At 33.4% G+C, this 22,248-nt stretch overlaps 1 protein-coding gene across 16 annotated transcripts in view; it reads left to right on the plus strand.

Annotated features, from left to right (window-relative positions):
* Positions 1–22,248, plus strand: part of BLTP1 (bridge-like lipid transfer protein family member 1) — a 211,191-nt gene that overhangs the window by 18,484 nt on the left and 170,459 nt on the right. For all 16 annotated transcript variants that reach the window (XM_015450796.3, XM_045392845.2, XM_045392844.2 and 13 more), the window contains exons 4-11: positions 1,253–1,369; positions 2,790–2,868; positions 4,048–4,112; positions 14,174–14,360; positions 15,558–15,639; positions 16,043–16,236; positions 18,131–18,210; positions 20,359–20,509. In XM_015450796.3, the coding sequence (XP_015306282.3) occupies positions 1,253–1,369; positions 2,790–2,868; positions 4,048–4,112; positions 14,174–14,360; positions 15,558–15,639; positions 16,043–16,236; positions 18,131–18,210; positions 20,359–20,509 (955 nt within the window). The remainder of the gene's footprint in view (positions 1–1,252; positions 1,370–2,789; positions 2,869–4,047; positions 4,113–14,173; positions 14,361–15,557; positions 15,640–16,042; positions 16,237–18,130; positions 18,211–20,358; positions 20,510–22,248) is intronic.

Genomic DNA, 22,248 nt, shown 5'->3' on the forward strand with positions numbered 1-22,248 from the left:
GAAGACTGTTTTTTAAATGCAGGCCATCTGCTTTACCTCAATTCTGACTATTGTTCTTATTGCATTTTTTTCATTTAATAAACAGTTATTTATTGGAAAAAAAAAAGAAAAGACTATAATTCCTGGCTTGTTTAATACTAAAAGCATATTTTCTCAGCAAATGCCTGTTGCCATTCTGAAGGGCTCATATAACAACCTACAGTTGACACAATGATTTATAGTAAAAATTTATACAAAATGACTTTAAACTTCAGATATAATGGCATATCATCAAAATAACTTTTCAAAATATTTTTTCTAGAATTTTTTTTTTTTAAATGGTAAATCATAGCACTTACTACATCAAAGCTATTACCATCAGTCTAAGCTGCCCTGGGAATTGTATTTTATGTTGATTCTCAGTGATTGCTTTATCTATAATACATAATTGTTTAAAAGTTAAGGACTTAATATGATGTTAATAAAGGGTTATACAGGTTAAGTTGCTTTATATAACTTTCTCATAATTTAGAAGTAATACTTTTGAAAAGGATAAGTAAGAGCAAATTTATTATCAAAACAATGTTTTCCTGTGTTTTGCCTTTTGTATATTCATGAACTAGATTTTTTGAGAATATGAATTTTACAAGTAACTATATACTTTCATTGAAAAAAATAAATTTAGAATATCATTTACTATAGCATATTCAATGACATTCATCATAACTTACTGTCTTACTCATTACAGCAAAATATCTAGTTACAGGTGGCCTATTTAATATGGCTTTATACTAAATTCCAATGTCTTTTACTTAAAGCATACCTTTAAAAAGCAGAAGGTTTTTTTAAAGCAGAGATTTTAAAAATCATTACTTTTCTTCCTTTACAAGTAGCTATAGCTTGTTTCAGGAAATAACTTGGGAATGAACTTGTGTATGAGATGAGTTTTTGGCCCAATAAAGGTGAATTTGTTTCAGAATATTCAGAAACATGAATTTTCTTCTCCCAGAACATCTTTACATAATGTTTAATAACTAAAACAGTACGAAGAAGTGATAAAGTAAACAGAAAGGAAAGCAGGCATACTTGAAACATTGCTTTAATGGATCCGATTGGAATTTATGCTTTTCTGGATAATGAATGATAAAGAGGAAGAAAGCTGGACAAAGTATAATCAACCTCTGGTTTTAAAATTCCAAGTATTAAATTGTAAGAGGACACATTACCATGTAGAAGTAAATCCGATTATTTCTGATTTTTTTCCTCCCAACAGCTACCATTTTGTCCTGTGGATGGATTATTTACCTCACGTATTATAATTCCCGGAATGTTGGTCTTATTTTAACACTAGTTCTTAACAGATTATACAAGCATGGCTATATCCATATTGGTAAGTTTGAGTTAACACTGACTTTTTTTCTTCCTTATAATCTTGAGATGTTGTCTTACCATTTTCTGTTGCTATAACTGAATACCTGAGACTAGGTCATTTATAAAGAGAAGCAATTTATTTCTTATAGTTCTGGAGGCTGGGAAGTCCAAAGTTGAGGGGCTGTCTCTGATGAGGACCTTCTTGCCAGTGGGGACTCTGCAGAGTCTTGAGGTGGCACAGAGTGTTACATGGTGAGGGGACTGAGCTTGCTTGCTCAGGTCTCTTTTTCCTCTTGTGAAGCCACTGATGCCCCAACATCATGGCCTCCTTTAATCCTGAGTACTTCCCAAAGCTCTCATGTCTCAAATACTGTAGTCAGATTTCCCACCCGTCTAACACGTCATTGAGAATTAAGTTTCAACATGACTTTTAGAGTGAACAAACATTCAAACCATAGCAGATGTGTATTATAAATTTATATTTCATGAACAGATAGTAGCATTAGAAGTTTACCTTTGTTTCATGATTGTTAAAATAATCTAACTGGAATTTCTCTCACACAGCACTCCGTGACTTCATGATAATATCCACTTGGTTGTGTCCTTTACTCCATTATTTATTACTTCTTCAAGTGTTTCTATAGTAACTTTTTGACTTTTTTTTTTAACTTATAAAAGATGCTCATTAAAAGAATTTGAAAAACTTGGATATGTATAAAATATGGAAATAGAAATTTCTTGAGAGTCCACCGTTAAAAGAAAGTTTTTAATGTTCAATGTAGTTTTGGTTGTTTTTAAAGTAACCCATACTTTAAAAATATGTAAGTTAGAATCATCTTGTGTGTTTCATTTTATGGCCTGCTTTATTAATTCAATTTTTGACTACTTAAAAGTAGGAAATTTACAGGTAGATAGGAGGAGGGTGTATTAGGAAGCTACGTGCTTTGAAAGCCCGAAACCAATGGGAGAAAGGGGTGGGGAGAGATGACTGGAGAGAACCATGCTAACCTGCCTTACTGAGTACCTCTTAGCCGACATAAAACTTCTTTCAAACATAAATTGTCTTCCATTAATTTGAGGCAATGGCTGGTTCCTGCAGTCACTCAAGTTACTAAAGAAAAATGGTGCATTAGTCACTACTTTGGGTTTATTTAATGGCTGTGCATAATTAAGGGAATTGTCCATATGAGGCAGTGACTTAAACTAATATCCTCTTCTGATTATTTAGTAGCTTACTTCATAGTGATGATATGTATGGCACTTTTTGTTTTATTGGGGAAAGAATGATGGAAAATCAGTAAGGCTGTAAGGGTATCAGGAAGGAAATGAGAAGAGATGCTTATTGAATAAATTGAGTGCTAATGTTATTTTAAACTTTAAGGCCCCTAATGTCTGTTAAAACAGTTGCATTAACTGCTGTTTTTTCTTTCCTGTGATAGGTTCCTTCTCTTTCTCTGTTCTTTCTGGAAAAGTCATGGTTCGTGAAATCTATTACATTACAGAAGACATGTCTATTAGGTAACAAAATTAAAACATTAAAAAGGACCCATGTTAAACATACTTTAAAAATATTGTTAAAATGTTTTATGATATTTTATTTAATGTGACTTGCTTCTTCAAATAAAACTAAATCAAATTTTTTTCCAGTAAATCATACTTGGTAAATTGATGTTTTAAAATATTTTGTCAGTGGATTAATTTAGCAGAATATAAAAATAGCAGTTTATAGAAATGAATACTTTCATTTCTAGATGAGAAAGTGAACCTTCAAATTGCCTGATCATTTTATATCATAGAGTTCATAGTAGTCATTTGTTATATACAGCAAGGTTTAGAGATGTTGGTAGCTGTCATCCATTAGCTCCTTATTAGAGATAATACGTTTGTAGAATTGTTTCGCATTTGTTAGAAACTAATTTTATTTGAAGAAGGAAACACAAATATGAATATAATAAGGATATGATTGAAATGTTCCTTCTTCTTTAAGTCTTGAAAGAAAAGCCTACTCTGTTTTTGTGATTTTCTTAAAATTTGTGACTTAGGTAGAGTTCAAAAGTTTTGAATTAATTGAGAGGTGCTAGAGTTTGGTGATGCTCACACCTCACTTAGAACTATAGGAGACTTCTATGCTAGTCTACAATTATTTCCAAATCAAAAGTGAAAAATGAAAAGCTAAGAGACTGTAAGTCCATCCCTTTGGGGCATGATAGGTTATTTTTGAGAAATGAAGGAACATCCTTAAAAGTTTCCCTTTTATGTGCTAACATCCCTCTTTCAAGATTTGGCTTATTGTTATATAATTCTTTTCCCTCTCTCTTGTAGACCTAGGTATCTAATTTTTTTATTTAAAAAAATATCATTTGAAAAGGAAAACATTTCTGTTAGCACTTCATTTTCCTGTGACCATTAGAAGAATATTATATTTCAAAACATGTTGTATATGATAAATATATACAATTTTTATTTGTCAAAAATCTTTAGCTATGCAAAGTCTTTTCCTTTTTTAACTAGAAGATCATGAAACATACTTTATAAGTCTTTGTTCACGAAAAGATGTGTGTTTACGTATGCCAATGTTCTTTAGAGGATTTCCTGTATTTCCTTATTCATTATCAATTGCCTGCCTTTTGGAATAACTAAGAAATGAATTAAGTACATTATTACTTAAATTCTAATTTTGTAATTTCCCTTTCTTAGAATTCAAGATGGATTTATCATTTTTCGGTGGTGGAAAATGTATAACCCAAAACAGAAGCAACATGGTGAGTTTTCCTTTTTTTGTGTGTTTAAAATGTTCAATCATATAATCAGGATTTTATGAAAACTAATTAAAATTAGATATGACCAGTTAGAAAAGTTTCATTTTTAGGCTGGGTGTGGTGGCTCATATCTGTAATCCCAGCACTTTGGGAGGCTGAGGCGGGTGGATCACCTGAGGTCAGGAGTTCGAGACCAGCCTGGCCAACATGATGAAACCCCGTCTCTACTAAAAATATAAAAAATTAGCTGGGTGTGGTGGCGTGCACCTGTAATCCCAGCTATTCAGGAGGCTGAGACAGGAGAATTGCTCGAACCCAGGAGGCGGATGTTGCAGTGAGCCAAGATCATGCCACTGCACTCCAACCTGGGCAACAAGAGCGAACCTCGTCTCCAAAAAAAAAAAAAAAAAGAAAAAAGTTTAATTTTTAAAAATGAGTAAATGAGTGAAGAGAATTATTATTAACTTTTAGTAGCATTAGCTGTGATTTAAATGAGAGGTATATACTCTTCAGTAAGGTGTCACATTTTACCAAAATTAATAATTTGAATTATTTGCAAAAATATATATAAAATACAAAATACTCCAAACAAAGGTAAATTTTAAAACAACAAATTAAAAGTACACTACCACTCATATTTTAAAAATAAACCAAGGAGAATGAATCAGCAACATTCACTTTCACTTCAGAGTATCTTTCACATAGTAATACTTTTATGAGTAATTTACTTGTTAAACAATTTTTCAGGTAAATACTTTTACTTCTACTCCAGTGTAGGATTTTTCTCTTATTACTTCTTAGGATAATTGAGAAAAAAATGATAAAGGCCTAATCCTTCAAAAAACAAATATTTAGAAGATGTAATTTTCCTAATATTTTACCATAGTTCTTTGGCCCATGTTCCCTCCTATTTCCTCAGATTTATCACATGACTAACAGCTAAAATAATCCCTAAACTGTTATATCAAGCACTTCATCACCTTTACTTGCTGTAGTTTAAATCCTGAAATAAACGGACTAGGAAACACACTAGTATTTTAATGTGTATGAAGTATTCCGGCACTTGATAGTAACAAACCCAGTTTTAAACACATTAAACTCTGTCATTTGCTAGTGGGAAACCTTTCCTCAGTAATCATCCTTGATCTCTCCTCAGGCCGCTAGGGTCAAATATCTAGCAGCTTACTCAGCATCTCTAATTTTATGTGTGACAGGTTTCTTACTCTTGAAATATCCAACCAAACACCTGATCTTCCCACCCAAACCTACCCCACAGTATTTTCCATCTTATCAACAGCAACTCTATCTTTTCTACTGCTCAGGCCAAAAATTTTGACTGCTGTCTTTTGTGTCCCAGAGGTCATCATCAAATCCTGTCAGCTTTCCTTTCATCCTACATCCAGAATCCAACTACTTCTCCCCACACTGGCCCAAGCCACCATCATCATCTACCTGTTTTATCACATAATCTCCTAACTAGTCTTCCTGCTTCGGTGCACTTGTTCCTCAACCTGCTGTTAAGACACTGGCCAGATCTTTTAAAAATGTAAGATCATTTTATTTCTCTCTCTTCCCAAATTTTCCCGTGGCTTCCCATCTCACTCAGAACAACACCGAGGTCTTGTAAGTGACCAGTAGAATCCTACATACTTCCTCTACATAGCCCATAAAATCCTGTGTTCCTATAAATATTCTATAAAATTCCTTCTACCTCCTGACCATCTTATCTTCCACCCCACTCCAAATAAACTGGCCTGTTGGTGTTGGTGATGAAACTGCAGCAGAGCTACCATGAAATGTTGGCCTCTGGATATTCACAGTATTCATTCCCTTATTTGCTTGGTGGTTCTGTTTATCTATCAATGAAGCTTTTCCTGAGTACTTTTGTAAAGCAGCGCCCTCCCCCACAAACTAGCACTCTCTGTTCCACTAACCTTGCTTTTATTTTCTTCAATGCTGTATTTTCCTCGTGTACTCCTTGATGCTATATATATATATTTATTTGCTTATTAATGGAGTCTACCTGACTTGAATGAAGCAAGCTCTGTAAGGGGTGGGACTTGTTTTATTCTCTATTGTATACTTGGTGTCTAGAAAAATGCTTAGTACGTGGAAGAACTCATTTGTATAAAAGAGTAACAGAGAATCTTTCTACCAGTCATACTTCTAAGTAAAACAAAACATTGAGAAACATACCTTATAGAATGCTTGAAAACCTAACATGTGGAGGCATAATAAATCTAAAATAGCATATGTTTCTAATCCCAGATAGACCCATACAAGTAGAAAGTAATTCTTATGAGATTCTTCAAGGTTATAAACAACCCAATCAGAATTTACCAGGAAACTCTTTTAAATTATTTGTTTTCAAATTTACATAAGCAATAGTTTACTAATATACCTGAATACAAATGTCCTGATTAATAGGCATATGCTTTAAAGGCTAGTTGATGAGCTGCAGAAGCAGCAGTGGGGGAGATTAAGAGCCTGGACCTGCCCCTAATTGGATCAGCAGTGATGAATAAACAAATGGTGACTGTATGAAAATAAAAACAGGATTACTCTCAAATCCATCTCTAACTTGCTGGGCATGTACAACAGATTCTGTCCTTTCAATATAACAGCTATGATATGATATGCCTTCATTAATTGGAGACACCAAGGCATAAAGAGGAAGGTATTAATTTCTGAATGTATGTTGACAACACTGATAAACACTAAATACTGAATACTAAAATATTGTAAGATCCCCCTCAACATTCCTTATCCTATTTTTCAGCTTTTATTCTCCCATTATTATCTCATTATTATTTTATTATTTATTTTCACCTCTGCAAGCAGAATGTATCCTTCGGCATTAGTGAAGAATTTTTCCTATGTTCACTGCCCTATCTCTGGTGCCTAAAACAGTGACTAGTACATAGAAGATGTTGAATAAACAATTGTTAAATTATTAAATAAAAATAATAAATAGGTTTAAAAATTTTAAGTAAGATTGAACAAAATGCCTAAATCACTCTTTTCCTTCCAAAAATCACCTTAGAAAAGTATTGAACAAATAGCAAGTCTGTAATCATTTAAAAAGCACCTTCTGAGGCAAGGCATGTTGGCTCATGCCTGTAATCCCAGTGCTTTGGGAGGCTGAAGTGGGAGGATCGCTTGAGCCAGGAGTTTGATACCAGCTTATACAATATAGCAAGACCATGTCTCTACAAAAATTTTTAAAAATGAGCTGGGTGTGGTGGTATATGCCAGTAGGCTTAGCTACCTGGCCTGAGATGGGAACATGCCTCAGGCTAAGTTACAGTAAGCTATGATCACACCACTGCACTCCAACCTGGGTGGCAGAGGAAGACCTTTTCTCTAAAAAATAAATAAATAAATAAATAAAAGTGCCACTTAGTCTTATATTTTAAAAGAGAAACATTTAGCTCAGTTCACATCCCACCTTTGTTTGTTATCTTGTTTCAATTTAGTTCACCTGCATTAATAATATTCCAGCCAAAGACCTGTATGATTAAACAGTAAATCAGATCTCCAAGCTTGGGTTGATCTCCATGCTTACATGGTCTGTATTTTCTTCATGGCTTCTGTCCAGGATCTTTTTTGTTAATATTCCTAGCCTTCTGCCATCCTTAGGAGTATTTTATGTGGCAACACTCCTTTCATCCTCTGTACCTGCACCGCAGTATTACACACTTAGATACAAAGAGACAGGTTGCCTAAAAGCATACCCATAGAACAGAAACACGGGGAAAAGGACACATATAGAGGCATATATGTGTACACAGAAAAGGCATGCACATATAGGTACACTTATGTACAGATAAACATTTTCAAAGATGAGTACATACATGCATACACACTCACACAGCCATACATGCATGCGCACAAGTGCTAGTACACTGACTGTATTCCCTTCACAGAGATAAATGCGCACACAGTGGCTACATGCAAGGTATCCTCCCTGCCCCCCACATACAGACTGAGTACCATTCCAGATCAACGGAGGCATATCCCCAACAGGGAGCATGTCGCCTCACAAACAAGTATCCCTCCAAAAGACAGGCACTTCTTCCAAAAGCATCCATCTCTCATATACACGTGCACGTAGACACACACACACACACACACACACACACACACACACGCACACACACAGCTTCTTTAAAAAAAAGTAATACATTGAGAATGGCTGCGTTGGATTCTTCAGGAACTGGACAAAGGAGGTAAATAAATAGTAGAAAGGATATAGGATGTGATCTCTGTAACATCATTTACTAATATTGTGACTTAAGGCAAGAATTTTGACCACTCTGAGCCTCATTTTTTTTTAACTGTAAAATGAGGACACCTCTACTTACCTCTAGAATTGCTGTACAAAATACATACTAGTTTTTTTCTCTTTGAAGGTCAAATTCTTCCTAGTCATGTAAATTATATATGTTTTCAAGTTACTCTTTTAAGATAATCTTTCATTTCAGAATGTGATATAATGTTCAGAATAATAATAAAGGCCCAGCTCAGCTCTATTGCACTCTTGCTGTGTTCCAGGTACTGTTCTAGGCACTCTATGCACATAATTTTATTTAATCCTCACAACAACCCTAGCGATTGGAGCCCAGGATTATACAACCAGCAAGAAGTAGATTGGAACCCAGATACTAAACTCTTCACAAAATAAAAGTAAAAGTAAATGCATGTTGTAGAACTGCTTAAGTCTTCTGAACAAACAGCTGATTGAGACTCCTTGTTTTCCAAAGAGAAATTAGAAAGAAGATACGTATTTAATTATGTAATTGGGACACATGCTATTTGTAGTAAAAAAGGCAAGGTGCAGAAGTGCTGCCAAGGCCTTATAATTCTTAGAATCAATACAAAGACAAAACAGTCTACTGACCTTTTAAAAACTGCTCAGGGTTTCCTATTTATGTAATTTATTTAACAAACAAGGTTTAGATGTAACCAGTTTTAAATTACACTAATCGATTATAGTAGGCTAAAACCTCTAAGTAATAAAATAACAGAAAGGGACACGCTTTACCATCATTTTTTCACTTCTTGACATAAGAATTTCTTGTGGTTAAGAAGAAAGCATGACTATTTATTCAGATCCATACTCATTTAAACATTATATCATTGCCTGTTAAGAAGCAACTGGTTTTACAGTTTATTTTCCAAAAGACAGTCTTTATCCAAAAAAAAAAAAAAGAGTTTTGATGGATATAATTGGTCTTTAGCTGACAATCATATATATAGCAGATCACTAATTTTATAACCTAGGGAATATTTACAAACATCCTGTGGTAAACAAATTAGATGTGTTCTTTTTTTTTTTTTTAAAGAGCTGTACTGGACAACTGATAGATCTAAATGTGCTCCTAGCATAGAATTTGGGCACTTGAACACTCCTCCTTTTTCCTAATAGAGAAATTCAAAAACAGTAATAAAAATCTTGGTCCTACCTACAGACAGACTTTGGTCCATATCCTTGGAAGGCTGAATGCACATCTGTCTATTCAGGCATATGCCCCAGTTAGGCTTCTAATTTTTCCACCAAGAAACATCAACTTCCATCTTGGTTAACTGTCAAAGCATATGGATCTGCCCTTAATTGGCAAGAAATACTGACTATAAGGTCTTGTTAGTAGACATAATCTGTTTTAATATTATATATAATGATTGTGTAATCTACTAATCTTGTTAGACTTTATCAAAAGCTTAGTTTGCAGCCTACTCATTCCTCTATCTACTATAGTCTAAATTCTGTCCCTGAGTAATGTTAGACCAATAATGTACTTAAACTAAATTATTTATTCCTGCATTACTATTTGACATTATGTCTTTACTTTTGAAGGGTATGACAGTGAGCATGTTGTTAAGAATGTCATCCTTCATACTAGAGAATTTCCTTTAAAAAAGCACAGGGAAGAAAACTTAATTGACTCTTCACCAATGTTGTGCTCTGCTTGATGAGAATTAAATGCCATACTGTAGGTAAACATTTGAGCAAATTATTAGTAATTGCAAAAGTAATAATTGATAACATCTACCAACCTCTAACATCACTGTAAAATAGAGGTGTGGAATCTTTTTTTCTATTGAAAATCATTGGCACACAAAAAATTTTAAAAAGAACACTCAAGCCAAAAACAATTTAAATATTCTTAAATGTTAAGAAGAATACAGAATATCCAAAAATTATAATATTTCTGCTCTAGATTATGGGCAATTACAGACAGCATACAGAGAGACAGCAATATGCTAATATCTAAAGAGTGACAAAAAGAATTCAAGACTTTGACAGAAATTATGGGGGAAAGTCAGTCAAGGGAAGGCCAGTATTTAAGCTATTTCTATTAACCTGAGGTGTATGAATCTGAAGTAGTGACTACATTTTGCTATGTCCTTTCAAAGAAGCTGAGTTTATGGCACTCCCCTGCCCTCTCCTGAGTTTATTGACTGTGCCTGCCAGGTGTTCAGCGTCCTCCATACGCAGTTTCCAAATCATCCCCTATTACCCCGTTACCTTAAATTTACCACCAAATTGAATTTCTAAACACACCCATTTTCTAACCTCAGTGCCATTAGTCTAATCAGTTATTCCATCTGAGTTCGCGTCCCCTCCACATCTGTCTGACATAATCCTACTCACTCATCATCATGCATGCTCCTTGAGGAATAAGGCATTCACAAGAGCCCTCCATCTACCATTCTGCTTCCTGACAAACGGGCAGAACTCTGTTGTCAAACCATGACCCTGTTGGGCCCATACCAAATGGTCTATATCAAAGTTAGAAGTTCTCAGTATTTTTCCTCCATTCATATTCACTGCTTCCTTTCTCCTTTAATTGTAATTGTTCATATGCATCTGCTCCACCAAATCGATTCAAGTAGCACTCGTTTCCCTCTTTCTTTTTTTAAATCCCCCTCCCATCTTAACACAATAATTAATAAAGTGAATGCCATATAAATACCTGTTAAAGATTTTTATCAAAAACACCTCTTTCATGAAAGACACTTGGGTCAGTTATTCTTGATTTCATACTTGTATTCTGGTGAGGAGCAAGTCATTTTAAGGAGATGTAATATTTCATGATCAAATGAAGTAACTACTTTTCTCAAAAAGAAAAAAAGCTGGGTTGGGTACAGTAGCTCACACTGGTAATCCCAGCACTTTGGAAGGCCTAGGTGAGAGGATTGCTCGAGCCCAGAAGTTTGAGACTAACCTGGGTAGCATAGTGAAACCCTGTTTCTACAAAAAATACAAAAATTAGCCAGACATGGTGACCCGTGCCTGTGGTCCCAGGTACTTGGGAGGCTGAGGTGGGAGGATCGCTTGAGCCATGGAGGTTGAGGCTGCAGTGAGCCATGATTTCATCACTGCACACCATGCTGGGGGACAGAGCGAGACCCTGTCTAGAATCAGAGAACTTCTAAAATCAGAAAATTCTAAAGTGGTCAGTGTCATTAGGCTTAGCTTTAAACTGTCAGTTGCCTCTGGATACTGCAGGTGTCTTCATCCATTCCACAAGCTGCATTCAATATTTATGGTAAGAATTTCCAAGGACTTCTTTGGGCCCCAGTTGACAAGGCTGTTTTATAATACAAGGAGCACTGGACTGGAAGTTAGCAGACCTAGGTTTTTGCTCTGACTCTACAAGTTACAATCACAGGAATTTCTCTTTTTTAATCAGCAAAATGAGAGGTTTTGAAAGTATTAGTTATTTCCAAGTCGATGAGGGGTTTTGAGATCAATTGTTTCCAAGTTTTGTTCTTTGGAACAAAATTCTAGGGTTAATAGCTTGGGATATTAGTTCAAATAGACCGCTTTCTCTACTTTCCAACCTCACTGTCCCCCTACAGCTTTATTTATTCACACAAATATTATAAACACTGAAAATAATTGAGAATAAAATATATAGTGCAAATATACAAAGAGATACATTTTTCTTTCAAAATCATAAACCAGCTATATAAACAAAAAAATTTTTGTTTCAGCTCCACTGTAATCTTGTTAGAAATATGGCTTATGTTAACTAAATATGTTTTTAAAAAAGAAAAATTTAGACAAAAGAGCAAATCATCTAACAAATAGACTGCAAGATTAATAGAAGTGTGACATGCAGGGGAAAATATGCACCTAAAGTAAATCTCTCTAAGGAATAAACTAGACAGACTTTACAAATGAAATCAAAGGCAGAAATATTGGGCCTGCTGAAAGTAAAGTGAATGTGTCAAAGCCAAGACTGAAAAGAACGTGGCTCTTAGGAATAATTTTAGTCATCTCTGTAGTATAAGTAAGATATCTTCACTTAAATGCCACCTAAAATTATTCTTTAGATAGTTGATAGCAGTTGCTAAGAAAAAAAGTTTGTAGGGCCAGGCGCGGTGGCTCACGCCTGTAATCCCAGCACTTTGGGAGGGTGAGGCGGGCAGATCACCTGATGTCAGGAGCTGGAGACCAGCCTGGACAACATGGTGAAACCCTGTCTCTACTGAAAATACAAAAATTAGCCAGGCATGATGGTAGGTGTCTGTAATCCCAGCTCCTTGGGAGGCTGAGGTGGGAGAATTGCTGGAACTTGGGAGGCGGAGGTTGCAGTGAGCGGAGATTGTGCTATTGTACTCCAGCCTGGGCAACAGAGGGAGACTGTGTCTCAAAAAAAAAAAAAAAAAAAAAAAAAATTCGTAGCAGTTGCTAAGAAAAAAGGAAAAATGCTGGTTTAACAACTGGTACTATACAATCACAGTCTAGAGACTCATTAACATACTGCCTTTCTAAACCACACACGAGAAACTGCAAAATGCCCATTTCAAACTCTCTCAGAATACCTTATTGTATGACAAAACTTAGCCTTTGTTCAAACTTATCTAATGAACAACTGCTCTAGCTGTTGGAATACTTTTTCCAGACACGAAATCTTCCCCTAATATTCTGATTTCGTTGTTTCTACAGACTCCAAATACTAGCCCATTTACGCCAGTCTCATCAGGGAGGAGTACATCATATAGTATAGAAGTGGGGAAAGGCTATGTGGGGCAAGGGAATGATAGCAAAATGATAGAAGACTAAATACTAGTGAAGTAATAGTGAAATCTAAAGTAATTTTGGCTGGCTCAAACTTGTAAGTTTAAACCTATTTTCCTGTAGGAATAAAGTTATAAATGACAGTAGATTACTAGGTGAAAAGAAAGGATTTTTCAACCAAGTGATGATAAAATTAGAGTTTTGTAAACTTCATAGTTTTAAAAAACATCTGTTATAAAGTGGAAAACAATTAAATATCCATAAATGTTTGAATTTGTTTAATAGAGATAAAAATGGATAAAGGTTATAAAAAAGAGGTACCAGAAAAAAAAGGTAGTTCTTTCATTTGGTAACAAAAGAAAGCATTGATTGTGGTACCTTTCTTCTGTGGCACTCTTTGGTTGACATGTGATGCATTGTTTTAGATTATTTCCTGAGTAGAAACAAGTGCCTCATCCATCACTTTAAATGGATTCCTTAATTACTATTGCTATTTCTACTTAATGTAATTATGTCTTTTATTTAAGAGAAGATTGAAGTTCACAGTTCATAAAACCTATGTTTTAGTGTTATGTGTGTTTAAAGAAATAAGTATTTATGAAAAATTGTAGTTTCTGTGATGCAAAAGTTCAAATACCAATATGATACTTAAATAAAGCATCATACTTTAAATATTTTACTGCATGTATTTTGGTATAAAATTATGGCTATATTAGGATAAAAGTGTACTTTTACTCTTTAAATGATACTTTACTATTCTTAGCATAAAAATCTTTAATTTTTTTCAGTGTGTAACTGGAATCTAGAAATTAAAGTTGTTTTTAGAATGCTAAATTAAAATATAACAGAAACATCAACTTTTTTCTTTTTTTGTCCAGTGTTTTGTATTTATTTTATTAGTATGCCTCTCTGTATCGTAGAATTCTATTTTAAAATAAATTAAATTACTTTAGCTGTGTAAAAATGTTTGCATAAAAACTTTGAAGTTCTTGAAAAGTTGACTAAAAATTTTTTTTGTAATTGGTGTCTTTAGATCCAAAGGCAGAAACCAGGTTATACATCACAGTCAATGACTTTGAATTTCATGTCTATAATCGTTCGGATCTTTATGGACGCCTTCAAGAGTTGTTTGGTTTGGAGCCAACAATAATTCCACCCAAGAAAGAAGATGATAAAACACGGGAAAATGGAAGGACAAGAACCCAATCGAAAATTGAAAGGTTCAGTGTCATACTTGAATTTTATTAATCTCTAGCATTAAACATTTGTCTTTATTGGAATATCATTGAGGCTGTGCACCTAGACAGAGCCCAATGTTGTTTTGCAAATTAAAACTTTTAGTAACATAAATAATTATATAATTATTTGAGAAATTGTGATAATATAGAATATTTAATCTAAAAAAGTCCTGTTCTATTCCCCTGTGCACGAATCCTACTTTTCTCTATATTAATAACTACCGTTATGAATTTAGTTTTTATCCTTTTGAATGTATGTACATAAATGTATACATACATATTTAAGGTGCATGTACAAATACATGATTTTGTTCTGTGTGTTTCTAAACATATATGTTTAGAATATGTGCCTCATATAGTGTGTATTGTTCTGTAATTTGCTTTTTATGCAGCAGTTTGTCTGTAAGCTTGTTCCACATCTGTATATGTAGGTCTGCTTTTAAAAATACATATCTGTGTATGTAGGTCTACCTACAAAATTATTCTAGAACAGGATCAGCAAACTTAGACCTATAGCACAAGTCTAGCCTACTGCCTGTTTTGTATATAGAGTTTTATTGGGACATAGCCACGCATATTTATTTATATATTATCTATCTATTTAGTGAATTGCTGTGAAATTTTCATTTCTTAAAATTTGTATACTTCGTATAGGGCCAGTTTTCTTACTCTTGGCTTATCATTTTCATTTCATTAAGGGAGAATTAATTTGGCACAAGGCATTTGGGCAAGGGAAGGAAGAGGAGTAACTGGATCGTTTTCAGAAGTGCTTAAAACAGTAGACAAACATCAAAGTAACTTGTACCTTAATCATTTATGTTTTAGTGACAACTTTGGCTGTCTTAAAAAATGTCATTTGGTAACATAATGGGCAAAATGGTAGATGTAATGATAGCATATCATCCCTTATTGTTTTGTCATTAAAGCTTGTTATTCTAAAAACAGTTTTATTATTATAGCTTATCCATCTAAAAGTTGATATGATCGAGTGCTCCAGTAGACAGCTTTAGGACTATTAGTATTCCTTCAGATGATCATTGTTCTGTTTACTGAAGTAGTCATTAGATATATTTGGAAAAGTAAACTGATATTGTGAGGTATGGTATTGTGAGGAAGCGAACTATGTCTTCGGGTATTTAAGTTTTTCTTATTCATGTCAGTTGTATTTTTTCTTGTTAGAGTTAAAGTAAAAACAGAATCCCAAGACCCCACATCTTCATGGAGATCACTTATTCCAGTCATAAAGGTCAATGTGAGCACAGTAAGTAAATTCTGCTACAATTACTGTTTCATGGGGTAATAACGTACAACTTTTAATTTTTGCAAATATGATTTTAATGTAAGAAAATTAAATAATTTTGTGGAGTTTCTTTTAGTTCTCATTTCTGTAAAGTATAAGTGAAATAATTATTTTAACCTTGATACTGTTTTCTGACAAATTTGTGTTTAAATTTCTTTAAGTATTTAAATATTCTTTTAAGTACTGGTTTAAATTGACCAGTGGAATAATTTAAATAGCACATAGTCCTAAAGTGGAATCATTAAGCTGTTGTTTGAAAATGTTTGTTATTAGTTTAGCTAAAGAAAGAAATATGGCCAGAATAGCATGATGTAATATCTCTTATCGGTTTTTTTTTTTGTTTTTTTTGTTTTTTTTTTTTAAGGGACGTTTGGCCTTTGGAAATCACTACCAGCCACAAACTCTGTGCATCAACTTTGATGATGCTTTCTTAACTTATACTACAAAACCACCTTCAAGTCATCTTGACCAATTCATGCATATTGTGAAAGGAAAGCTTGAAAATGTTCGAGTCATGCTTGTTCCTAGTCCAAGATATGTTGGTCTTCAAAATGATGAGTAAGAAAATCTTATAAAAATAATAAAAAACTTCTTATAGCTAATACAGATACAGCTAGAAACTTGAACATCCTTTTAATTTTTTTGCTACAAGTTGTACAAAAATTAGGTACATTTCTCTATTAAAGCAGTTAACAGCGTAGTCCTTCTTTATGGGATAAATGGATATACTATCCAGTGATAAACTCTAATTTTAAATATTTTTCTGCATGATTATAACTATAATTTTTTTATCCGTTTTTCTTTCTAATTGTATTTTGGAAACTTGTTTTGTGCAATTAGCTCCTGTTTGTATGTTAGGAGAGACACATTACAGGTAGGTTTTTGTTTCTAGAAGATATGACTAAAGAGTAAATTGAACAGATTCATTACAGTGGAATACCATTTTGAGTTAGTGAAAGTTGAAAATTGAATTGAAATTACTCTTGGAAAATTTGGTGAAGTTAAGATGGTATAGTTTTGCGACCCACTTGACATTTCTTTAAGTTCCAAACTGTCAGTTTTCCATCTAGCTTTCCAGATTTTTTTTTCCTTCAGTGAAGTAGTTGCTTGTATTTATAAGACTCATTATAGGAATGATGTACACTGGACTCACTCAGTGTGGTGGAATGCTGAGTGAGAGAATGATGGGCTCTTGTGGTTTTTGTGTGTAAAGGATACTCTGTGGTTGAATTTATGTAATTTAAGTGTTCATATGGAGAGTTTTTAGTACAGTGTCTCAGCTTTTATCTTTGTGTGTAGGCACTTTATGAGGTTATATGTGAAACATGATTATTCCTTTTTAGTTCTAACTCTTGACTGGCCTGGTATTCGATTTTCCAGGATTTGGCTAGAATGATAGAAAGAGGGTTTTTCCTTTTTGAGTGTCATAGTGACTGGGTCTACCTGGCCTCCCTCTTCAAGATCATGGACTTGGTTAAGAATCTTCTGGAATGTGGACTGTGCACACAAATGTGTATGAGTGCACAGGATTTTTTTGAAAAATTATAGAGAGTAAGATGAAAAAGTGTCTTGTTATTAATAATTTGTATAAAAAATTTTTAAATTATATTTTTCACTTGTTAAAACTAAGTGTGGAGATTACATGATGATATTAAACATTAACCTTTGTGATTTAATACATATTTAGAAAAAAATTGCTGAGTTTTTGCATTTAATGTTATCTAATGATTGAGAAGTTAATTTTGATATGCAAGAAGATATGTGATGTATGTATGACAAAAAGAAAAGTTGTTTAATCAAAGCAAACAGAGATTAATGGTTTCTGGGAAATTATTGATGGTAGAAAAACATTCATTCCAGAGTTAGAGTTCACAGTGTTCGCTCTAGATTTATTTCAAGTTGATTAAATATTCATGGAAATAGGTAATATGAAGATAAAAATGACAACTTTTGTCTTATTTGATGTTCTTGAATGATTATAGTTTAATGTACAGCTAGATAAAATGGTACTTATTATTTAGCTATTAATATAAAATGGTCAAATTTTAATTTTGTTGTAAATGCAGAATATGATCATTTTATTCCAGTGATCATTCCATTGTATTTAAACTTTGTTTTAAATCGATTTCTCTCATTCAAAACTGAAAATGAAAAATATAAAACCAAAGTTTTTCTTTTTAAAACTAAATTTTTTTTCTTCTTGAACTAATTTACTGATAAATTTTTAGTATCATTTTATTATTGAGTCTAATAAAGAATAGAACTATGGAACAATTTCTTAGGGTGATTGTTCATGGGAAAGATGTTTTTCTTTCTTTTCAGGATGCCACTTGTTATATACTTTTTAGTTTTTTTCTTTTTCTTTTCACCTATTGCCAGCATTAACTAGGATACTGAACATTTTATATTCTGGAGATTTGTTTAGTTTGCTTTCCCCTCCAACTTCTTATAGACCACCGAGATTAATGGGAGAAGGTTTTGTGGTGATGCAGTCAAATGATGTTGACATCTACTACTACATGGATGAGCCAGGTATTGTTGTTGTTGTTGCTGTTTTTTTAAAGTGACCGAGTCTCACTCTGTCACACAGGCTGGAATGCAGTGGCGTAATCATAGTCCATTTTACCCTTGACCTTCCAGGCTCAAGCAATCCTCCTACCTCAGCCTCCTGAGTTGCTAAGATGACAGGAATAATGCCACTGTGTTTGACTAATTTTTAAAGTTTTTATAGAGATGGTATTTTGCTCTACTGCCCAGGCTGATCTCAAATTCCTGACCTCAAGTGATCCTCCTGCCTCATTCTCCCAAAGTGCTGGGATTATAGGCACGAGCCCATGGTGCCTGGCCTGTTTTTTTTTAAAGTATGTTTCATAGCTACAATTATGTTTGTTCTATGAAATGCTGATATCTAGTAATATTTTAAATCTTCTTGCTTAGGCAACAGGAAATGGTAAATGTAGATATGAGTGAAAATATCTGAAAAATATCTGTGTCATTTCTCAAAACTTGAACATTAGTTTAGTATTGTAGATTAAAAGAGAACATTATTTTTTTCAAATTCAGATTTCATAGATAAACCTCAAAAATTGAGAATGCAGATGATCATGAGTGAAAACCTTTAAAGAATGTAGCAATAGTTAAGGTAGTTCATCTTAGCTTAGAAGCTTAGTATATTAGATTCGAGACTTAAAGTTTGAGGATTGAAATCCATCTAGTTAAAATTCTTGACGGGTGGCTTCCATTTTATAAAAGTATCTAAACATTGGATTTTAAGCTCTTTTTTCATACTTCTGCTCTTTTTATACCTTTCAGAGTATAAAAGTATTTAAGGTCAAAGTATTTTGAAAGTAAAACTAAGATGTTATTTGCCCTTTCACCATTTTGACATTTGTGCTAATGGTGCAGAGCAATGGTGGGTAAAATTGTTGTTGCTTTAACACTAAGCAAGGAAGTGGTTCCTAATTATACTAGTAGTCATTGTGTTTTTCAGCTGCCACACATTTGTGGTAAAACGAAATGTCAATATCGCATAAAAATTTCCTTGATAAAGCAGTAGAAATTATTTATTTTGTCAAATGTTGACCTTTGAGTAAAGTGTTTTTAATATTTGGTGTGAGAAAATGGGAAGTACACATAAAGTGCTTGTGCTGCATACCAAAATATTCTGGTGTCTTGAGGAAAAGCACTTGTATGATTAAGTCGCAAGCTGCACTAATTGCGTTTTTTTCATGGAGTGCCAGTTTTATTTGAAAGAGTAGTTAGAGACAAACTGTAATTTGAGCTTTCTTGTGAAAAACTTTGGAAAATTTGAGTCTGCTGTTATGAGCTTGACAGCATCCCAATAGTTAACAGCTTTTATGATGAGACCACCAAGATATAGCAAGGGTGATGTTTTTAAATGTTTAATAATGGAATTGGTCAACATTTGGAAAAAATCTACATTGCTCAGTGAACCTGTATTTCCCAAATGACCAGTGCATGATGTTATAAAAGTCATGCATAGATAAATGTATTCGAAGTGCAAGATAGACCAGTAGATTTTAACATAACAGGGTATGAAAAGTTTAGTGATATGGCTTCAGATTCCACATTGCAATTAACCTTTAAGAAATTTCCATTTGTTGAATTTTGGGGTACCATCAAAGAAGAGTATTAAAAATTGCCTGAAAAAGCTATTAAAATACTCCTCCCTTTTCTATCTACATATCTTTATGAGGCCAGATCTTTTCCAAATCCTTCAGTAACAGATTGAATGCCGAAACAGCTATGATAATCCACCTGTTTCTATTAAGCTAGACATTAGAGACTTGCCAGAAAAAAACCCCTCTAATACTTCTCACTAAATTATTTGGTTTTAGAAAATATAGTTATTCTTCATTAAAAATGAGATTAAAATTTCATTTAATTTTTATATTTATATTACATGTTATATTTAATTACATTAAATATGTCAACATGAGTTTATTTTTAAAATATTTTAAAAAATTGCTGACTTTTAATTTTGAACATAGTAGTTCTTGATAGACATAATACAATATGAGAACAACCTCTTTTAGGTTCTCAATAAATTTTGAGTGTAAAGGTTTCCTGAGACCAAAAATGTTGGAACTGCTGATGTAAGGAAACTTTTTAATGGCCATTTTAAATAACTGCCTTTATATTGTATGTTCTGGAATACAGGACTTGTTCCAGAAGAAACAGAAGAAAATATTGAAGGAGAAATGAGCAGTGAAGATTGCAAACTACAAGACTTGCCTCCATGTTGGGGACTGGATATAGTTTGTGGTAAAGGAACAGATTTTAATTATGGACCATGGGCCGATAGGCAGAGGTACTTGAGTATATTATATTTCTAATAAGTCTTTTAGATATATTGAGATGCATATAATTTGAAATAAAATCTAGCTTAAAATTTTTATAAACTGTTTTATTACAGCAGAAGAAGATATCACTAAACATTTTGATCCAAATAATAACTTGCTTGTGGCTTTTCCACAAGCAAGTTCATTCCAAAAGTGGAGCTGATTGATTGGAAAGATGGTGAATGAAGAGTGTATTTGTTGGTTCATTTGTTTTTTCTTTTGGATTTAATCCACAATGATTTCTTTATTGATCCCCTACTATATGCCACATATTGTTGGGACTATGGGAATTCAGAAATAAAAGACATATGTCTTCCAGTTTTAGTGGGGAAGAAAGAACCAAAAGACTCATATTAGGTGCTATAATAAAGGTAAGTAAAGGGTCTTGATGAAGAACTTAGAAAAGTACTCTACTAGTTCGCTAGGGCTGCCTTAATAAAGCATCACAGATAATGTGGCTTAAGCAACAGAAATGTATTTTCTCACAATTCTAGAGTCTAAGAAGTCCTCCAACAAGATGGTGGCATGGTTGGTTCCTTCTGAGGGCTGTGAGGGAAGGATGTGTTCCAGGCCTGTCTCCTTGGCTTGTAGATTGCTGTTGTTTTCCAGTGTCTTCATGTGGTCTTTCCCTTGTGTACCTCTGTGTCCAGATCATACTGTCCAGTCATATTGGATTAGGACAGCATACCCTAATGACCTCATTTTAACTAAATTACCGTTATGAAGACCCCATCTCCAAATATAGTCACATTCTGAGGTACTGGGGGTTAGGACTTCAGCATATGAATTTTAGGGGTTAGGACTTCAACAAATGAATTTTTAGGTTACTTGGTATTCCTAGTATATAGTATATAATTTATATTAAAGATTAGGGTAGAGAAGAATTGAGGAAGGCTTTTGGTTGAGGTAACATGTAAATTAAGTTTTGAAAGATAATTGAGAGTTAGCCAGGGAAAGAAGAGGAGGGTGAATCATTGAGGCAAAGGAAGCGTTTTATAAATGCATGAGGATAGTGGAGAATTGTCCTGTAGTTATGGTCTATAGTGGTTAAGAAGTATGGATTTTATAATGTCATTTTATTTTAAAGTAGTTTTAATTTTTAATATATTGTGAACATTTTTCTACTTCTTGAAGAATTTTAAACAAAGAAGGGAATATTTACCATTAAGTATGAGGGAGCATCTAAGTTTTTATGTACAAAATTAGACATTCCTTAAAATTAGTTTAGTTTTTCTATTCATGAACTAGTGTTTTTGAATAGAGAAATACAAGCCAAGTCATTCACTTGAGCAGATATTGCAGGACCATTGATAATTAGTGAACGAGTACTGATACTAACTTGATGTATTGACTTTTTAAATGCTTTTTAAAAAAGTGCTATCTAGCTAGCATTATTAGAATTATTATATGTTTTGTCAAGTAGTATATTCTATTAATCTTGGTATCTGTAGTATGTAGGAATATCTGCCTCATTAAGTAGCTAACAATTATATGGTAAATGAATAAGCTCGTTATTTGAAAATTCTTGCATTATGCTAAAACAATACTTCATTAAATTCTGCATTAGGTCATTTGTTAAACTTGAAAGTAAATAGAGCATAAAATTTCAGGTTAGAAAGAAAATGCTTTTCACATTATTGAATTTAAATTTTCCTCTAATGGTAAAATTTTTCCTGTAAGTCATGTTATATTTGACATGCAGGAGTTG

Source organism: Macaca fascicularis, chromosome 5 (genome assembly GCF_037993035.2).
Source record: "Macaca fascicularis isolate 582-1 chromosome 5, T2T-MFA8v1.1".
NCBI classification, from domain to species: domain Eukaryota; kingdom Metazoa; phylum Chordata; class Mammalia; order Primates; family Cercopithecidae; genus Macaca; species Macaca fascicularis.